At 41.1% G+C, this 21,372-nt stretch overlaps 2 protein-coding genes across 2 annotated transcripts in view; one reads left to right on the top strand and one right to left on the bottom strand.

The window, feature by feature from the left end:
* Positions 1–1,245: 1,245 nt before the first annotated feature.
* CCDC43 (coiled-coil domain containing 43) lies at positions 1,246–12,091 on the bottom strand. The gene is made up of 5 exons (XM_007180186.3): positions 11,801–12,091; positions 7,789–7,876; positions 5,795–5,930; positions 4,019–4,077; positions 1,246–2,861 (listed from the first exon to the last, which is right to left on the bottom strand). The coding sequence occupies exons 1-5, from the start codon at positions 12,080–12,082 to the stop codon at positions 2,674–2,676; spliced, it is 753 nt and encodes a 250-aa protein (XP_007180248.2). The 5' UTR covers positions 12,083–12,091; the 3' UTR covers positions 1,246–2,673.
* A 23-nt stretch (positions 12,092–12,114) lies between these two features.
* The window catches only part of DBF4B (DBF4 zinc finger B), a 47,500-nt gene continuing 38,242 nt past the window's right edge, over positions 12,115–21,372 (top strand). The window contains exon 1 of the mRNA XM_057535415.1: positions 12,115–12,225. The gene's annotated coding sequence lies outside the window, so the exon portion shown is untranslated. The remainder of the gene's footprint in view (positions 12,226–21,372) is intronic.

The following is a 21,372-nucleotide window of genomic DNA, read 5'->3' as shown; positions in this document are numbered from 1 at the left end:
TTGCCCTGCGGCATGTGGGATCTTAGTTCCCCGACCAGGGATCGAACCAGCGTCCCCTTCATTGCAAGTCGGATTCTTTACCACTGGACCACCAAGGAAGTCCCTGTATTAGTTTCTAACATTGAGTCACTCATGCCAGAAAACCAATTAAATTTCATTTAACTGATAAGAACTGGTGGTAAGTTTTAAATTTCATTATTAACACATAAATAATAGTGTTGGTAGATAATAAACCAATGCCATTCAGATATCCTTAGATCTAACCTGACCTCCTTCAAATAAATTTTTGTTCTGCCTTTGTGCTAATCCCGGCAAAACAGAATAAAAATTCTGGGGAAACTTTTACATGACAGTGGTCAGAAATTAAACACTAGTCCATTAACAAAAAACAAACAAAAATTCTTTGAAATTCTGTTAATCAAGTCATGCTTTGGATAACTCTCAAGTTAGTAGGTTGTTCCTTTCTATTGTATGGATGGATGTAATGTAATGGATGGTTCTTAAGCATTGTACTTCTGAATTACAACCTATGAATAATCTGGTACTATAATGTTTTAGAGGGTTGGGAATTAATGTTATGACTGAAATTCCAAATTTGGCCTAAAATGTCAATCATACCACAGAAAACATGGTTGTTTAAAATTTGCCTTTTGCGGTATTGAATATTTTAGACATAAAGGATTTATTGGCACCTGAGTTTAAGTGGATAACCTTACTCAGAGACTAATGAGCTTATCCTTTTTTTCTGTTTAAGCGTTAGTTCAAGTGTACACTAACTATAACCTATGTAATAGAGTCTCAGAAGAAAGAATTGCCTACTGTTATAACAGATTGAAACTAGAACCCTTCAGGGGTCTATGGATATAACCTGACTCTGCTTCAGAGACCAAAATGAAGGTGAGAACCAACCAAAAATCCAAAATATGAGTTATTAAATTAAAATAGGCTCTCTCATATGCTATCTGTAGCCACAGCCACATATGAAACTAAGACTCCAGCAGTACTTCAGAGACTTCAAAGCCAATCTACTGACTGTCCAAAAAAGAAGGTAATCTTTCTGATCTCCTAATATCCAACTCATAGAAAGGAAAACTGAGGCAGAGAATTTATGGATTCCAGGAAGAGGTTCTACTAGCAGAAGAGATAACTGGGCTAATCAAAACATAAGTAAAATTCAAACCCATTCCTAAGTGACTATCCACACAGAACTCACTTCCAGGTGGAAGGAATCAGAATAAATCAGAAGACAGTGATTTAAATAGTTTATTTTTTTAAAAGGTGGTTATTTAAAAAAAATTTTGCAATGCCACGGTTATAGGAGTGTATAGAGGTGACACATCGTTTCCTTAACCATGCGTTTTACCTTCCGCAGAAAGGTAAAAATATTTGTTAATCTCCTAGTTAATGGTATAAAACAGAGGTCAGCAAACATTTTCTCCGAAGGGCCAGGTAGTAAATATTTTAGGCTTTAAAGGTCACATAAGGTCTCTGTCACATATTCTTTCTTTTCCAACCCTTTAAAGATGTAAAATCCATTGTTAGCTTGCACCATACAAAAACAGACTGGGCAAAATTTGGTTGCTGGCAGTTGTTTGCCCACTCCTGGTATAAAATATCTACTTTCTGTCTTGACAGAGGAATTGCTGTCTTCAGGCTTCTTGACAGTCTACTGCCTGAAGTAGGGAAAGGCCTATTTACAACCGAATGTGGCTTGTGACAAAAGTAGACATGGAGGAGAGTTCCTACTCACTTTTGACTCTCCCAAGCAGTTTTTCCATTCAGTCACTCATTCAATAAATTTGTTGCACCTACTATGTACACTCTTAAATATCTTTGTGTTAGCAGAGATTTCCAGTGTTTCTTCTATAAAAGGGTTTCTCTAAACTTGTAATTATCAGGTCCTTATATGTTTTAGGGCAGATCAGGATTAAAATCTCTACTAGCACTCAAGAGGATTCATGATTATAAAAAATGAATCTAGCTAACAATGATATCCTTACACTCAATACTGACACATCCTTCTTAAAATCACAGCCCAGATGAGGAAAAATATATAACTATCTCTTATTAAAAGACACTTTGTTTCCTACCATAGGCTGAAACTTTTAAAAAATCTCAAAAGTAGAACATCCACCAAATAACTTCTCATTTTTCAGTTTGTTGCCATGTAACATAAAGTCTGGATTCAGGTAGGGCTCTTCATCAGCTTCCTATTTCAGCCATAAAACAATACATTTAGGGGTGAATACTACTTCTGAAGCAATTGACACTCCTACATTTCATCCCAGGGAAGGAGTGGTCATGATTCTGCTCCTTCAGGACAAAAACTGTCAGCTTTCTGAATATTCCTGCTCTTTATCCCAGGTGAGGGAAGACTTTTAAAAGTGGCCAAAAGGAGTACAGGACTTCAGTATTAAAATATAAAGGTTGCCCCCATTCCAGATCTTTGGTACAGACATCAACTACAATAATCTGTTTACCCACACCACAGAGACATGGCACATTTTGTAATTTGAAGTGTTTGTGATTTTCCTTTTGACCATGTAAACAAAAGGGGAAATGCCTTGGGAAACCACTTTTGCAATGTTTTCTCATTTCTCTTAAATACACAAGTGCACAACCAGTTCTCCCTTTGACCAAGTTCATGAGGAGAAAGAATAGAGTGGACCAAGGTTATCGCTTTCGCTCTCCTCTTTGAGTCCTTTTCTTTTCCTTTTCCTTGCGCTCCTGCTTAGCTAGCTTGTCCCTCTCCCTCTGCAGCTTGTCCTGTTCCTTCTTCCTTTGGGACTCATCCCGAAGAGAGTCTCGCTCCAGTTTTCGGGCATTGAGGACATCTTCCACGTTGGTGTTTCGAAACAGAGCTACAGGTGAGTTAAGGGATGAGGGTCTAGGTCACACAGGTCTCAACTACTGCTCTCTCCTCATTCTTGCTGTCGTCTCTCTACATGCTGAGTCTTCAATACTCTCTACCTATCCCTAGTCTTAAAAAAAAAAACCCTTACGTATATCTTTGGTCTAATGGGAAATCTTAAAACTACCATTAGTAAAAAATTAGAATAAAAATCTCATTCAGACTTATCTGAGTGTTAAATATTTCATGAAAATGAAATTTCATTCTAGAATAAGTACTTATATCATTCACTGATGGAATTATTGTATAGTATCCAGGCTAGTTTCAGTAACTAGAGTATTAAAGTAACTGGCAAAATTTTTATGTACTTGGCATTATTAAAATGCTTGAAAAGAGTTAAGTTGTTTAACCTAACTAAACTTTATCAGGTTGCTTTTTTCCCTAGACCACTAAAGCTTAAGTGAAAATCATGTTCTAAGGAAATAAGTTTAACCAGTTAGAAAATACCTAGCCAAAAACTTTACTCTTCATTTCTTACAACTTTAAAACATAATCTGTTACTACCAGACAAGCTCCTCTTTACTCTTAAAACATAATTTTTTTCTGCTTTAGTGCTTTAAAATGAGTAAGTCTCCATGAAAAAACCCCCCTTCTCAGATAATCCACCATGCTCGTCACGTTTAAGGTGGATTTCTAAATCCACCTTCTCTAGGAAGCTGCTCATAAGTGATTCTGTTGGTAGGGATTTTCCTCAGCACGAATGTTTCAATCTGTCCGTATTTTAACTTAAAGTCTTCAGTGTTTGTAGTCTCTTTCCACTGAATTACAAGGTCTTTGAGGACAAAGACCAAAACTGCAGTATTGTTCTATTTGCTTCCACATTGCTCGGAAACCCAGCGCTATACGCAAGGAATATAGATTCTCATTTTCCCTTAGAAATCCTTTCTCTAAACTAACCCCTTCACAGTTCATGTTAACATATTTTCTTTGGGGAAAATTCTTGCTAAATTGACTATTTAGTACTGTCCTAGGACTGGGGCTCACAATGCTGGCCTGACCTGTGTCCTTGGAGGTAAATGGAGGCCCCAGCAAGGACAGTAAAATAAAAACCGACCCACAAGAATATTCTATGGAGAAACACATGGGGATGGACACAGAGAAGGATACATTTCTCAGAACCAGTGCTCATCATGGTGGCACCTGAATCGTCCTTCTCATCTGCTTCAGTGAGTGACGTTAAGGAAAGTCGGATGGAAAACAAAGGTGAGCACATCCCAACCCAACATCAGAAAATAGTGATTTGGGCTTCTCTGGTGGCGCAGTGGTTAAGAACCTGCCTGCCAATGCAGGGGACACGGCTTCAAGCCCTAGTCCAGGAAGATCCCACATGCCACGGAGCAACTAAGCCCATGCGCCACAACTACTGAGCCTGTGCTCTAGAGCCTGTGAGCCACAACTACTGAGCCCACATGCCACAACTACTGAAGCCTGCACACCTAGAGCCGGTGCTCCGCAACAAGAGAAGCCACTGCAATGAGAAGCCCGTGCACCGCAACGAAGAGTAGCCCCCACTCACTGCAACTAGAGAAATCCCGTGCGCAGCAACGAAGACCCAACGCAGCCAAAAATAAATAAAAATTAAAAAAAAAAGAAAATAGTGACTAAGGTGATGAGTAGCAAAAGCACGCTGAATAGAAGGACTCTGTCAGGGATATGACGGTAGACCCAGGAGAGTCATCCCTGGAAGTCTCAACTTGGGGGAGATTGCTCAGAGCTTCTGTAAAATCCTTATCTGTCAGAGGCTGAAAAGAAACTGAAGCTGGTCTGGGTGGACTGCCACATTACCTGGGAGTCAGGGGATGGCAAGATAACCTCAAAAACAGTGGTTCTCAAAGTGTGGTTCCCAGAACTCCCCGAGAACTTGTGAGAAATACACATTCTTGGGCCCCACTCTGGATCTACTAAATCCAAAACTGTGGGGCATAAGGCCCAGCAATCTGTTTCAACAAGTCCTCCAGGAGAACCACTGCTTAAAACATTCTTTTCTAGCCCAAGAAATGAGATTTTTGTAGTTGGAACCTCAGCTCTGCCAAACCTGGCAAGAAAAATCATGAGGGAAAACTAGAAGAGGAGTTGGCGCCAAAGAGCCTAAGAATTCTTTCCTAACCTAGTGACGTTTCTGGTACGATGTCCACTCCATTCAAGCAGGCTCAGTAAGCTAAGCATTCCCTAAACAAATTTCAAATTCACAGGGAACCAAATCTGCCCCTACCAGCAACACTTTCTTTTTACACAGTCCCCACTCAAATTCCAGGTTTATTCTGGTGTTGCTTTGGGGGGTTCAGTCTCACTTTGGGGGTTCAGTCTCACTTTTATTAATTATGTGGTCACTGGAATATTAAAAAAAAAAAAAAAAAAGATTCAAATGAAACTGCTCCAAATTTGGGAATCCAAATTCAAATCCAGGTTCTAGTCCTGGTTTTGCTATTAATTCTCTGACTGTCTCTGATCACCCATTCATCTCTTAGTGCCTCAGTTTCCTTATCAACTGTGAAAAAATATAAAGATGGATTATACATGTAACACTGTACTTCATAGAAAGGTATTATACAAATACAAAGAATCATAAGTGTAAATCAACTATAAAGAATCATAGCTAGAGCATATTTTCTGAAAACACAATAACAGTGGTCCATTCAGGCATTATTTGTTTCACACTGAAGTTTTCAGGAACATATAGACTGTGTCTTAAAAAATGTAAGTCCAGTATCAACCATTCCAACATCATTCCTCACGCCCACCAAGGGCTATAGATCACTGCCATTTTAGAGGAGAAAATTAAGCTATAGAGGGGGATTGGCAGCCTCCCAGAGCTCACTGTAAACCAGCAAAGGCTTTTGGCTCAAGCCTCAGGGAATGGCGCTGAGACTCCAGAAAGGATATTCCTCTTCGTCTGTCACGTCAGCATACTGCGCCAGGAGCGCAGCTTTCCTCTGCTTCTCCTCTTCTGACACCATCCTGGGCTTCACCACAATCTGCGCCTGCTTCTCAATGAGGGTGGCAATGGCCTGGACCTCATCTGGGAGGTGGTGGGAGGGAAGGGAGGGACAACAAGGTTGTATGTGAAAGGAAACACGCTCACCAAACCACTAGTCCATGCTGGCAGTGCTTGGAGTAAAGGCAAGGGCATCTGCTGACTACTTAAGAGCTCTGGGGTGCAAAGGAGGTGCCTCGGGGGCCAATGAGAAAGGCAAGGAAAGGCCATGCAGGCCAGGCTTTAGGTCTCATGTCCGTCTTCAATCAGAGCAGCCCTGCTTTTACTTGTTTTATATATTGAAGTTCTGCTGCTTAAAAAAAAAAAAAAAAGGTTGAAAAGCACTGCATTAGAACCATAGACAATCAAGCCTCCAAACATGAAATTTTCTCTCTTCTCAACTCAGAAACCAAAGAAGGAATCTAGCACCAACTTAAGCTGGTCTATTTCATGTTGATAATTATGCTAGGTGAAATTCTTAGATTATTTTAAAATAAAATCATCTGTTAACTTCTCCATTCTCAAAGAAAGGAGGCAATGGTGTCAAGCAGTGGTTCTCATGCCTGGCTGCATATTAGAATCATCTGGGGGAGCTTTTTTTTTTTTTTTTTTTTTTTAATTTATTTATTTATTTATTTATTTATTTATTTTTGGCTGTGCTGGGTCTTCGGTTCGTGCGAGGGCTTTCTCTAGTTGCGGCAAGTGGGGGCCACTCTTCATCGCGGTGCGGGTACCGCTCTTCATCGCGGTGCGCGGGCCTCTCACTATCGGGGCCCCTCCCGCTGCGGGGCACAGGCTCCAGACGCGCAGGCTCAGCAGCCGTGGCTCACGGGCCCAGCTGCTCCGTGGCATGTGGGATCTTCCCAGACCAGGGCTCGAACCCGTGTCTCCTGCATTAGCAGGCAGATTCTCAACCACTGCGCCACCAGGGAAGCCCTGGGGGAGCTTTTAAAAAGATAGCAATGCCTGGGTCCCCACCCCGAAGATGTTTATATAATTGGTCCACGGTGCAGCCCAGGCACGGGCACTTTTATTTTTATTTATTTATTTTAAAAATTTATTTATTTTATTTTATTTTTGGCTGTGTTGGGGCTTCATTGCTGCGTGTGGGCTTTCTCTAGTTGCGGCGAGAGGGGGCTACTCTTCACTGTGGTGGGCGGGCTTCTCATTGCGGTGGCTTCTCTTGTTGCAGAGCACGGACTCTAGGCACATGGGCTCAGTAGCTGTGGCATGCAGGCTCAGTAGTTGTGGCGCATGGGCTTAGTTGCTCCGCGGCATGTGGGATCTTCCCGGACCAGGGATTGAACCCATGTCCCCTGCATTGGCAGGCGATTCTTAACTACTGTGCCACCAGGGAAGTCTTGGCACTGGCACTTTTAAACATACAGCAAGCAATTCTAGTGTACAGCCACAACTGAGAACCAACATACAGATAGCTTAGAATAGATTCTATTCAAGTTTGGATTTATGATTTGAGCTTTCTGCAGCTGATTTGTCATCCTAATGGTAACATCTCTTTCATTTTAAAGGGTGGAGGGTTTAGCTGAATAAAGCAAAAGACCAATCATAATTTGTGTTAAGAAATGAGAATATGAAAAAGGTGGGAAAATATAGTTGACCCTATACCTGCAGAGCAAATCTACAAGGGGGAGTGGGAAGAGGAATGAAAACGAAAAAAGAAAAAACCACAATGAAGAGAGCCATGGTCAGCTGAAGCGGAAAAATGTAAAAGGAAAAAAGAAAACCAATGTTCAGTTAAAAAGTTAAAGTAAGCTGCTCTGTGTTTGCCAGTTTAACTTATTTTAGGGCAAATGAGCATCCACTGGAGAAAACTGAAAACTCTTTCTCTAACAGCTGTAGAGTAAAGGTTGTTGGAGATTGGACGTAAAAACTCCAACTCTACCTTCTTTTTTCACTTTGGTGACAACATTCTGAGTTTCCGACCATCGTTCCACAATCTCCTTGCAGATGTTAAGAAGGGAATCTTCTTCCTGGTTGGAAAAGTAGACCAATTAATTTCCTGAGAGCCCTCAACCTGAACAAAGTCTATGCAGAGGGCAGAGCTCCCCCTGCTGGTGATGAGAAGAAATCACAGGGAGGGTTTGGGAGCCACAGACTAGAGATTATGTTTCTCTTCTGAGGCTCCAAACACAGAGGTAATCCTGTGTGTGAGTCCCAGAAGCCACACCTGCTAGGTCAAGAGCACCCACCCCATCCTGCCAAGCTCCAAAGGAAAGCATTCTCACCAACTCAGGGCAGTCCTTCTCCTTTTGGGGCAAAAACCTGTTGCTTGAGTCAAAACTCTATGAAATCTTCCTTGGCCAATTTACTCAACTCAGAACACTCTCCAAAGTTTATCAACTTTCTTACTGGAACATATCCACGAGCTTGCTGATCCATAATAAAGAGAAGTTAAGTGAGTAGATGGTCTCCTGTACAACTATCCCTCTGTCCATTTCTCATAAGCAGACATATTCTGCACACCAACCAATCTTCCTCCTTAGCATGGTATGACAAAAAGGATGTTGGCTTTGGTGTCAGACTTACTTAAATTCAAATCCCAGATCTATGAGCAAGTTTCTTAACTTTTCCAAGCTTCACATCTTCCCAGGATTTTAGAGAGGATGAATGTGTAAAAGGGCCTACAGTCCTAACCGCTGGTGGTCCAGCGGTTAGGACTCCGTGCTTTCACTGCTGTGGGCCAGGATTCAATCCCTGGTCAGGGAACTAAGATCCCACATGCTGTGCACCGCCAAAAAAAAAAAAGGCCTACACCACTGGGCAAAGAACAGGCATTGCAACAAATATGGGTATTTCCCTCCACCTTCATTATGGCTGCCTTCACCATCTTCATCTTCTACCCCTCAAGATGAGCTGTGAGTGTTCACATTTCCTAACGTGTCAGGCACTGTTCAAATACATAAGAACTCTCAGAGTTCTTAGAACAATCTCAAGAAGCACTCTCAATTTAGAGATGAGGAAACCAAGGCACAGAGGTTAAGTAACTTGCCCAAGGTGATACAAGTAATAAGTGGATTAAACAGGATTTGAACCCAAGCAGTCTGGCTTTGAGCCCACGTTCTCAACCACTATATTACACCATCTCTCAGAGAAAAGTAAGGAGAGGCAGAACACAGACTTACTGTGGATATCCTTATTTTGTACCCAACAAAGGATTCCATCCTCTACCCTGCATCCTTTTAGCATGCATGCCAGACATATTGAACTTCTTTGGTCCAGAGTTCCTGTCTTGCAAGGATCCCCAGCAGGAAAAGCGAAGGGAGAGGAAAAGAAAAAAGGGTAGGAAAAGGAATGGAGAGGCAAAAGAGAAAGGGCACTCTTGGAGGACGAGGTGGTTTATTCCCCCAATCTCCTCATCCAAACCAAAGAAGTTCATTCCTCCATTCGTTCATTTATTCATCCAGATGGTTCCTGCCATATTCAAGGCACTAAGATGAATGCTAAGAGATGAATGAGAAACAGTCACTAGCCTCATAACACTTACAATTTAGAAGGCTGGTATATAAACAGCTGCGATGAAATGTAATATCCTGTTTACTAAACTCATTGTGAAAATCATTTCATGATGTATGTAAGTCAAATTGTTATACCGTACACCTTAAACTTATGTAGTGCTGTATGTCAATTATACCTCAATACAACTGGAAGAAAAAAATGTAACGTCCTACTTAATGCTATGACCCTACTTAAAATTGCTCACCCCTCCATTCCACTCCTGATCCTCTTACAATGCTCCTTTTTTCCTAGCACTAATCATTTTCTAACATACTATATAATTTACTGATTATGTCTCTGCTTACCGGAATATAACCCTTTGAGGGCAGGGATTTCTGTCTGTGTTGTTCCCTAAAGTACCCCAAGCACTTAGGGCAGTGCCTGGCAGAGAGTAATCCATCAATAAAAATCTGATTAATCAGTCTATAAAAATTTGATTAATCAGTCTATCAAATTAATCAGTCTATCAGCGTGGGACTTCCCTGGCAGTCCAGTGGTTAAGACTTTGTCTTCCAATGCAGGAGGTGCGGGTTAGATCCCTGGTGGGGGAGCTAAGATTCCACATGCCTCACAGCCAAAAAACGAAAACATAAAACAGAAGCAATATTGTAACAAATTCAATAAAAGACTTAAAAAAAAAATCAATCAGCGCAAGTGCAATCAGAAGGAATAAAGGGAAGGATGACAGAAGTTTTTGTTTACTGTCATTTTCTCCCAATTATATATACTATTCTTGAATCTTACCTCAAATTGTTGCTGACAAACTTCTAAATTCCTAATATTGAATCTAGCCCAATATGGCGATTGATTTGGCTATGCCTTTTGTTTTTCCCAGAATGGGATTTGGTACAGTAGTCGGGAGCTTTTATATGCAGCCCAACTGACTGACAGACAATAAGCAGTGCTATGAGTGATGTGTTTGGTCTATACCATACTCATTGGCCTTGCTGCCCTGTAAAGTTGCTCCTCAGTTTTCATGGACAGGACCCCTGCCTCCCCATATCATTCCTGGCCAATTCTTCCCAAAGTCATTTTCTACATAGAAGGAGTTGGGAAAACTGTGAGAAAATTAAGCATGGTGTGTGAATTGGGCAGAGGGAGGGAAGCCACCTTAAAAATGAGTTTGTCTTCTGCAGTTTATGCAAACAAGAGGGAGATACAAAGAACCAAATCTGGTCTAGATAACTCTTCTACAAAGAGACTGTTAAGAGTCTAAGGCAAATTCATGCCTGCCTTTTTCAGCAGACATACAGTTCTAAGTAATGATACAATGTAAAGAACAGGTCAAGGAGCTAGTACCAATGAGTACCCAAATTACTTCAACTTCTTTTTCATGGAATCTTTAGAAACTTCCCAGTGGGAAATCTTTTAAAAAGTAACTTAAATTGCTTGCCTCCTACTCTTTCCCTCTACGACCTGCAATGTAATGGTTCAAGAAAACAATTTATTCCACTGTGTTGTATTTCCACTGAACTTATGAGTTGCATCACAAGCTGTGTTAAGGCTTTCCCATTTATAGGTCAATCTCACCAGAGCAGGCTCTGGAACTAAAAGGGGGCCCTTGCCAGGAGGCCCTGGGACAGCTGCACTAGTGTTATGTTTTAACCACGTGATCAGTCAATGAACTGCACTTTCACCAAGTAAGTGTACGTAGAGATGAGGGCAGGAGAAATGATCAGGTTGGAAAAGTGAACATCCTGGTGACTTACTACTTAAATACAGTTTAAAGCACACATTTCTGAATTCTTGAATCTGCTTCTAAAAGGCTAAGTATCAAGTTTATCTCTCTTCTTTAAAACTCTTATCTCTCTTACTCCCCAACCTACTCCCCCCAATGATTACTGCATTTCTAAATACAGTAAAGGATCAAGCACAAAATTTGTTTCCGTTCTGCCTAGGCGTGAAAAGACCTCTACCGCCTAAACTGACCTTTTTTGGACTCCTACCTCCAAAATAGGAAACCGAGAGGGTACCTCCTGCAGGCTTTTGTCAGGGGCACTGCCTCTTAAAGGGCACAGACATCTCAGAGCACTTAATTCCCCCCTCTGAACACTGTCAGCGGATGGGAATGAAATTGGTTGTTAGACGTTTATGATAAAACTCATTTAGACATTTCAACGCCTTTGGAAGAATACTCACCCAGCTCATCCACAGGCATCTGAGAGGGCCTTGTCCTCAAGAATAAGGGAAAGCCTTTCCTCTCTATGCACCTGCAACCTTCCGGCTCCCAAAACCCTGGATGGGGAGCAACTCCCTTCCCCCGAGGCCCAGGGCTCAGAAGAGTATTCCTCTCCCAGGTGAGACCACTAATCCTCTGGGACACCAAGTAGGGGAAAGGGGATACGAAGTACTGACAGGGGCCGGCAGAGAGGCTAAAGGAATGTGTCCGGGGTTCTCACCAGGAAAGCAGAGAGGATACCCTGCAGAGCGTCCAGCTTCTCCTCTTCCTCCTCCTCCTGAAGGACACCCAGGATGTAGGCACCGTAAACGGCTCGGTCCACTCCCAGCGCCTCCAACCGTCCGTCTAGCCACGATTCAAAGCCGCTGCCCCCTCCATCGCTCTCGCCAGAGGTAGCAGCGGCCACTGCGCTGGGCGCCGCCATCTTGGGGCCAGGGTCCTGCCAGCCCCCAGGGCGCCTACCGCAGCGCCTGACGGGCCGCGCCACGGGCTCACTGCGCATGCTCAGAAACGAAATCCACGCCCCGGCGCGCGGGGCGTAGAACCTAGTCGACCTGTAGTGACCTGCCGGGGCGTTTTGTACCTTCTAAGTAGAGCGCATCTTGGCTTACTCACGGTCACGTGGTCTCTCAGGACTCCTGGCTGGTGAGTAGTCTTAACCGACTCTTTTTTTACAGTCGGGGAAGTTCGGAGGGGTTCAGTGACTTGGCCAAAGTCACGCGGCTAATAACTAAACGGGACTGGAACTCACCTTCGATTCTAGCGCCTCGACCGGCCTCACCAAGCCGCGCTTTCACGCCACTCGTGGGAAGCTAAGCCACCCACTCCCACACAGCTTTCAAGGAGGAAACAGCTGGCTCTGTCGGGAACGCCCACTGTCTCTATCAACTGCTACCACCTGCGCCTTTCCATGCTCCTCCCGTATGAAAACTCAAGCTCCAGAAAACCTTCCCTGATTCCCTGCAATCTGTGTTAAGACCACGCCAGTGTGCTGCGGTTGCTTCTCTGCATTTACATGCTGTGCTTAACGCGCTACCGGACACATAGTGGGTGCTCAATAAATGAACAGGCAACCTCGAGTCATTTCTTTCATTCACTCACTCAACACTTACACAGAAATAACTCTGAGGAGCCTTCTTTACCCATTGTCAAGCATTATCTAAGACCTTTTGATACATTATCTCTTTAATCCTCCCAACAACCGTGTGAGGAGATGCTTTTATTGTCCACATAGTAAAGATAAGGAAAATGAAACACAGAGTCACACAGTTACAGGGAGCCTAACCAGAGGCAAGTGTTCCTGCACAGCCGGCGGAGCCTCAGATGGCTCTCAAAACACCAGGCTCTGGGCTGAAATGAATTACCCAAGAACCCGGGTTGGCTTTGCCTGAACTGCAGAGGAGACTGGCAGGTCACTGGCCTGACTTTTTCATTCACTAAATATTTATTGGCATTGCTGCTAGGTACTGAAATATAAAGATAAATGTCACAAAAGCTCTCCCTTCAAAGGGTCTTCAGTGGAAACAGACATGTTTAATCATGACAATACAGTGAGATAAGTGTTTCAATGTCTAATGGAGATTGCAGTAGGTTGCCTGGAAGAAGATTAGGTTAACATTGCCTGTTGGATTGGAGTTGGAAACTGGAGATGGGAGATCTAGGAAGGCTTCTGGTGGAGGTGATACTTTCACTTTTTTGAAGAACAAGTGAGAGTTCTTTAGGCAGACTAGAAGAGAAAGGGAGCAGGCCCAGATGCACGGCACTGTGTGGGCCCTCCAGAGAATCATGGATGGCTTGAGCAGCAGAGTTCAGATAGAAGATTTTCAAGGGATGACAACAAAAGGAAAGGAAGGGTCTTATATACCTGGCAGAGCACCTCCTGAGAGAATCCTCTACCCTTATTATCATTGGGATAATGTAAATGAATGAACATGGAACATTGTAAAGCTCAGTAGAAATACAGGATACTGTGACTATTAGCCCCATGGCTTCTGTGTGCTCCCTGAGTTAGAATGTGACAATAATGGAGTCAGAGGCCAGAGTCAGCCCCCAAAGACTTGCCCCTATTTCAGATACTCAGATGTACTTTCTAACCCAGTGGCTGTCTTGCAGGTGGGGTTTGTTGGTTAACAGACTTGGGAGCCATCATGACTCGGATCATAGTTTGAGGTCAGAGCCCCCACGATCAGAAAAGGAGCACAGGGGACTTCCCTGGTGACACGGTGGATAAGACTCCAAGCTCCCAATGCAGGGGGCTGGGGTTCGATCCCTGGTCAGGGAACTAGATCCCACATGCATGCTGCAACTAAGACCAGGTGCAACCAAATAAATAAATATTAAAAAAAGAAAAAGGAACACAAAATTTTGTTCCTTTTTAAGTTTTCACTTTGAAATAATTACAGACTCACAGGGAGTTGCAAAAGTAGTACATAGAGACCTGTGCACCTTCACTCAGTTTCCCCCAATGGTAACATCTTACATAGCTATAGTATGATATCAAAATCAGGAAATCGATATTGGTATAGTGCTCAAAGGCTTTTTGAAGACATCCTAGAAACTTCTTACAAAACTGAGTGAAGGTTCTACAGACCCTGCATTTTAAAAAATCCTCATTGGCTATTTTATTACAAAAGTTATAGCTTATAGTTCAAAAAACCAATTCATACCACTGGACAAATGACAGAAAGCTTACAGAAAAAAATCAAGATGGCTTTTTACACTGTAAAACAAATAGTGTCATTTATAATTTTTAAAATATGCAAATTAAACTTGCAATGAGATAACATGTTTTCTTCTCAGATTTGAAAGTCTGATAATACTGTGTTAATCTGAGATTGGGTAACAGGCACTGGAAAATGTCTCTGCAGAAAGTAAATTGGTACAATCTTGTTGGAGGGCAATTTGAAAAGACCCAGCATCTATCCTTCTGGGAATTTATTATAATACATGCATGTATTATACATGCATATACATGCATGTACATGCAGAATGACATATTTATAAGGATATTCGTTGCAGTGATGCTAATTGTAGTGAAAAGACAGGAATAGTCTACATTCTATCTATAGGAGACTGACTCAAAAAAGCCACAGAAAAGACAGGAATAGTCTACATTCTATCTATAGGAGACTGACTCAAAAAAGCCGCAGAAGGAAGTATTGTGCAGCCATAAAAGTGGAAGAAGCTCTTTATATAGTGACATGTAACAAAATTCAAGATACATTATTAAAGAAAAAAGCGAGGCTCAGAACAGTATGTAATGTTTGCTACCATTTGTGTTTAAATAGTTGGAGGGATGGGGAGAAATACACACACATATCTGACCTGGCATGTGCATAAAATATCTCTGGAAAGATAGACAAGGGAATGTGAAGATGGTCGTCACTGAGGAGGAGAACTCAGGGAGACTAGTTTTAAAACATCTTGTTTTAAAAGTATGAACTATTTGTTATATTAATTTACCTTGCATCTTTTTAAAATATTTATTTTACTTTTGGCTGCATTGGGTCTTTGTTGCTGCGTGCGGGCTTTCTCTAGTTGCGGCGAGTGGGGGCTACTCTGTTGCAGTGCGCGGGCTTCTCATTGCGGTGGCTCCTCTTGTTGCGGAGCATGGGCTCTAGGCCTGAGGGCTTCAGTAGTTGTGGCTCGCGAGTTCTAGAGGGCAGGCTTAGTAGTTGTGGCGCACGGGCCCAGTTGCTCCGCGGCATGTGGGATCTTCCCGGACCAGGGATTGAACCTGTGTCCCCTGCATTGGCAGGCGGATTCTTAACCACTGCGCCACCAGGGAAGCCCCATCTTTTTATTTTAAAGAAATAATGCCTCCAATCTCCTTTGCTTCCTTCCCTACCAAGAGGTAACCTCTATTCCTGAATTTGGTATTTGTCCTCCTCTTGAATGTTTTTAAACATAGTACATATTACTACATATGTAGTACGTATTATAATGTATGTGTGTATGTGTCCATGTGTATGTATCCATAAACAATATATCACATTGTTTTGCATGTTAGACTTTTCATTCTACAGTATGCTTTTTTCACTTAAGATCTTGAAAATATTTACCCATGTTGATACATGTAGCTCTTATCCATTCATTTAAAGCACTGCATAGTATTCCACTGCTTGAATATAGCCCAGCTGATCCATTCCTCCGCTGATGGATGTTTAGATTATTTCCCAGTTCTTCAAACAGTGCTTCAAGTCACATTCTTTTTTATGTCTCCTTGCCCACCTGTGGAAAAGTTTCTCTAGGCCAGTGAGCATCAAACATATTTTTGCCACATCCTCTTAGCAGTAAAAATATTTTTGCTGTGCACCCCTAAAATATGAATATGTATTTATTTATGAATTACATATGTGAACCACTATTCCAAATTAGTATGACCATCATAAGATATACAAAAAGATAACTGTAAAAAGGGCAATTGAAAAGAGAAGGAAATAATATATTACAAATATTTATTTATTTGTAGTACAAAAATCATTAGTGAGGGACTTCCCTGGTGGTCCAGTGGCTAAGACTCCGCGCTCCCAATACAGGGGGCCCGGGTTCGATCCCTGGTCAGGGAACTAGATCCCACACGCCGCAACTAAGACCCGGTGCAGCCAAATAATAAATATTTTTTTAAAAAAATGATTAGTGAAAATAGTGTGGCTAAATATGCTTCATTATTTTCCCACCTTATTATTTATTATTTTTTAAAAATTTTAATTGTGGTAAAATGCCCATAATATAAAATTTACCGTCTGAACCACTTTTATGAATTCAGTAGTGTTAAAGATTCATTACTGGCAAGAGTTTCTCTTGAACTTCAGTGATTTTTCTCACCCATTGACCAGCTGACTCTCTCATTGAACCTGAGAGTTTGTACTCACACTTGTGTGTGAGTCATTAGGATTATTTGTAATCTTAATCTTGCTTCTTTGGAGGAATCTTGTTAAGCCTCTTGTTCACTTTTGGGGGCTAGGAAAATCCAGATAGCATAATCTGTAATTCCATTTATCTGGGGATATGTAAACTGTGGAGAACAGTGAAAAACACGCCACCAAACCCTGAAAAGAAAACACAGACAACCCCTCCAAATATGAAGCTCCCTTACCCTTTACCCAGATAACTCATTTGCTTTACTTCCTAACCCAGGATCTCTGACAAGAGCACAGGGAGGGCACCAGCATCAGTCTGTTTCCTAAAGATTAGTAAAACTTACTTGTTTTTCTTTTGGATAAAAAAAATATATTTAAACACTAATGCTTCCTTTTGGCACCTCTGTGATTATCTTGTGTCTGAGGGATGCACACCTCTCTTTGGAGACCAGCATATACCTAGAAACAGAATTGCTGAGTTGAAGGGCATAAACCTTGTGGATATCACCATATTGCTCTCCCAAGGGCTTGTCCCAGTTTGCATTCCCACCCTTGCCTTCACATTTTTACTAAAACTTGCTTTTAATATACTTTAATTTTTGCCAGTCAAAGGGGTGTGAAAGAGCATCTAATTTAATTTGCATTACTAGTTTAATTTGCATTTAACTGCTAGTGAGTCTGAGCACTTTTAATACATTTATCAGCCATTAAAATTTCCTCATCTTTGATCAGTTTGATGTTTTGTGACAATCTAGAGGGGTGGGAGGGAGGCTCAAGAGGGAGGGGATATAGGGATGTATATATACATATAGCTGATTTACTTTGTTTTTTTGTTTGTTAATTTTTATTTATTTGTTTATGCCTGTGTTGGGTCTTCATTGCTGCGCACAGGCTTTTTCTAGTTGCGGCGGGCAGGGGCTACTCTTCCTTGCGGTGCATGGGCTTCTCACTGCGGTGGCTTCTCTTGTTGTGGACTACGGGCTCTAGGAGCTCAGGCTTCAGTAGTTGTGGCCCACGGGCTCAGTAGTTGTGGCACACGGGCTTAGTTGCTCTGCGGCATGTGGGATCTTCCCGGACCAGGGCTTCAACCCATGTCCCCGGCATTGGCAGGTGTATTCTTAACCACTGCGCCACGAGGGAAGTCCCAGGTGATTTACATTGTTGTACAGCAGAAACTAACACAACATTGTAAAGCAGTTATACTCCAATAAAGATATTAAAAAAAAGAAAATGAGCAAAAGACATGAAGATATTTTACCAAATAAGAAACACAAGTGGCACATAAGCACATAACAAGGTGTTCAACATCATTAGCCATAAAAGAAATGCAAATAAAAACCACTCTGAGTGAAAAAAGTCAAAAACAAAAATTTCCTCATCTTTGAATTGCCTGTTTATATCCCTTTTGGGTTTTTCTGTTGGATCATTTGTCTTTGCCATGCTGATTTGTAGGAGTCTACTTTTTCTTTCCTTTTTTCTTTCTTTTCTTAATTTTTTCATTAATTTCATTAATTTTTCTTAATTTCATTAATTTCTATCCTTTATTATTTCTGACCATCTGTAATCTTTGGGTGTACTCTTCATTTTCTGACCTCTCAAGGTGAACACTTAGCTGATTCATTTTCAGTCTGTCTTATTTTCTAATATAGCATATACATTTAAGGTCATATATTTCTCTCTGGTTACTTAGCTGAATTTTACAACTTTTTAAAAGGAATCTCACAGCTTTTGATATATCGTTTTTCATTGTTGCAGTTCTAGATATATTACAATTTCCATTGTAATTGTTTTATTCTCCTATCATGAATTATTTAGAAATGTGGTTTTTTAAATTCCAGAGTAATGCATTTTGTTTTATCCTTTAACAAAAACAAAAAACAAAAAACTTACCTTTTTGTTTTTGATTTCTAACTTCATCATATTGTGGTCATAGGATGTGTTCTGTATGGTGTCGATTTTTTGGTATCGGTTGATACTTTAGTAGCATAGTATGTCAATTTTTATAATGTTCCATGTGTACTTGAACATATTTTCTAATATTTATATATTAATGTTTGTTAGTTATATAATTGAATCTTTTATATGTTGCTAATGTCGTCTTATTTTTGTTTCAGCTATCATTTTTTTTGGAGAAAAGTATCTTAAAATGTCCAGTATATTTGTAGATTTTACAGTCTTCCCTTGTATTTCTGGCTTAAATATTTTGATGTTGTTAGAGTCATATAAGTACTAGGTTATTTCTTCCCTGGCAAATTGTTTATCGTCAAGGAATGACACCTGTATTCCTAATAATCCTTTATCTCTTGAAATCTATCCTGTCAGATTTTAATATCACCGTATCAGTTTTCCATTTTGCCCTACACTGAGAGGCAGCAGAGAGCAATGTTAAGAGCATGGACTCTGAAGTCGGGCTGCTGGGGTTCAAATCCCAGCACTGACACCTTCTAGCTGTGTGACCTCAAGCAGGTTTTAACCTCAGTGTTCCCATGTATAAAATGGGTGCAGTTACTACCTACCTCAAAGGACTATTATGAGGATTAAACTAATTACTATTTTTAAAGCACTTTGAACATCATAGTAAGCACTCCATAGGTATTTGTAAAATAAATAATTAAATATATATGTGCAGCCCTTTTCTGTGTCATTATTTTATAGGTATTTGTCTGACAAACACCATATAGCTGCTAGATACTGTAATGCTGCAGTAGATACCTTTATTACATAAGTCATATCCCATATGTCTGAGTGTATCTCTAGAATAACTCCTAGAAATGGGATTGCTGGGTGGAAAGATATGTGCATTTGTAATTTTCCTAGATAATGCCAAATTGCCTTACATAGGAGTCTGGTGCAACCCCAATGTAAGGCAATTTGGCACTATCTAGCAAAATTGATCTTTGCCAGGCTGTTAAGTGAAAAATGGTATTTCAGTATAGATGTAATTTGCATTTCTCTTATTTTAAGTGAGGTTGAGCATATTTGAATGTTCTTTGTATTTCCTTTTCTATGAATATTCCCTTACCCATTTTCAATTCGGTGGTTGATCTTTCCTGGATCTATTTGTTCAAGTTTTTTAGATATTGGGAAATCAGTCCTTGTTCTATGATATAAGCTGATTTTTTTTTTCTAAGCACTTCCTCTCAGGAATCAAGAAAAACAATGAGAGAGAACAACTTGAACTATTATCTCAAAATATTTTTGCCAAGTGGTAAAAGCTACCTTTTTCTGTTCACAGACTTTGTGCTAAACACATCTTTAATCTTTAAAACCTCACTTCCTGGTAGATAATATTATCTTCACTTTACAAATGAAAAAAACTGAAGATCAGAGAGATTCATTTTTTTTTTCACTCATTCAACAAATATTCATTAAGAACCTGCTAAATTCTTAGGGCTTCCCTGGTGTCGCAGTGGTTAAGAATCTGCCTGCCAATGCAGGGGACACGGGTTTGAGCCCTGGTATGGGAAGATCCCACATGCCGCGGAGCAACTAAGCCCATGCGCCACAACTACTGAGCCTGTGCTCTAGAGCCCGTGAGCCACAACTACTGAGTCCGTGTGCCACAACTACTGAAGCCCGCGCACCTAGAGCCCATGCTCCGCAACAAGAGAAGCCGCTGCAATGAGAAACCTGTGCACCTCAGCAGAGTAGTCCCTGCTCACTGCAGCTAGAGATATCCCACGCGCAGCAAAGAGGACCCAATGCAGCCAAAAATAAAATAAATAAATTTTTTTAAAAATTTAAAAAAAAGAACCTACTAAATTCTTTACTTAGGGGATATAGCAGTGAGTAAAACAGAAAAGGTCCTTGTTCTACGGACTTACATTCTAGGGCGGAAATATAGACCACAAACAAGAAAGCACATAAGATACTTTCTGATAGTGCTAAGTGCTGTGAAGAAAATAAACCGAAATGGTGTAACTGGCAAGGAATGGGGGTGCTACTGTTAGGTTGGGTGGTCTCAGAAGTCCTAGCTGGAAAAAAAAATGAGATTTGATCTGATGCCTAAAAGGAAAGTTCCATTTTCCTTTTGGAACTGTTAGTGCAAAGCCCCTAAGGCAGGAACGAGCTAGGCTTGTTCAAGACTCAGAGAGGTTTGGTCTGAGGAGCAAACTGGGAAAGCCGCTCGGAGTTTTTGAAAAGGAGGGTAATATGATGTGATTTTGTCAGTGAGGATAAGGTAGGTTCTGGTTTTAGGCCCTTTTCCATTTTTTAAAATGGAGAATGCCAAACAACTTTTTTGTTTATGTGTGTATTTGTTATCTATTGCTGTGTAACAAATCACCCCAAAATTTAATGACTTAAAACAACACTAATCATTTATTTTCTCTGGGTTTCTGCGGGCCTGCAGTTTGGGAGCAGCTTGGCTGGGATTTTATGACTTGGGATCTCTTGTGAGGTTGCAGTCATCTGAAAGCTAGACTAAGGCTGAAGGATCTGCTTGCCAGATGGCTCAATCACAGGATGGGTAAGTTGGGGCCGGCTATTAGCAGGAAGCCTCCCTTCCTCTCCACGCAAGCCTCTCCACAGGCATTCTTGTGTGTCGTCATGTCATGGCTGCTGGATTCCCCTATATCAGGTGATCTAAGAAACAGCACTACAGATATTGAAATGTCTTTTATGACCTAGCCTCAGAAGCCACACATTATTATTTCCTCAATACTCTATTGGTACATAGCCCTGTTGGATGTGGGCATGCTATCAGGAGTCGAGGATAGTCAATGCAGGCCATCTTGGAGACCAGCCACCACAATGTGGGTATCTTTAAATTTATACTAATAAATATATTTTATGTATTTGTGTGTGTATATATATTCTTATAAAATCATATTTGATATTTACCATCTTAGGAATTAAACCAAAGTTTTAAAATACTAGTTTGTTCATTTAAAAATAAGCCCTCTGAGATGGGATAGGGAGGGTGGGAGGG

The sequence above is a fragment of the Balaenoptera acutorostrata genome, chromosome 20, assembly GCF_949987535.1.
Source record: "Balaenoptera acutorostrata chromosome 20, mBalAcu1.1, whole genome shotgun sequence".
NCBI lineage: Eukaryota > Metazoa > Chordata > Mammalia > Artiodactyla > Balaenopteridae > Balaenoptera > Balaenoptera acutorostrata.
The sequence above is the reverse complement of the archived record's forward strand: the minus strand, read 5'-3'. Positions and strand labels throughout refer to the sequence as shown.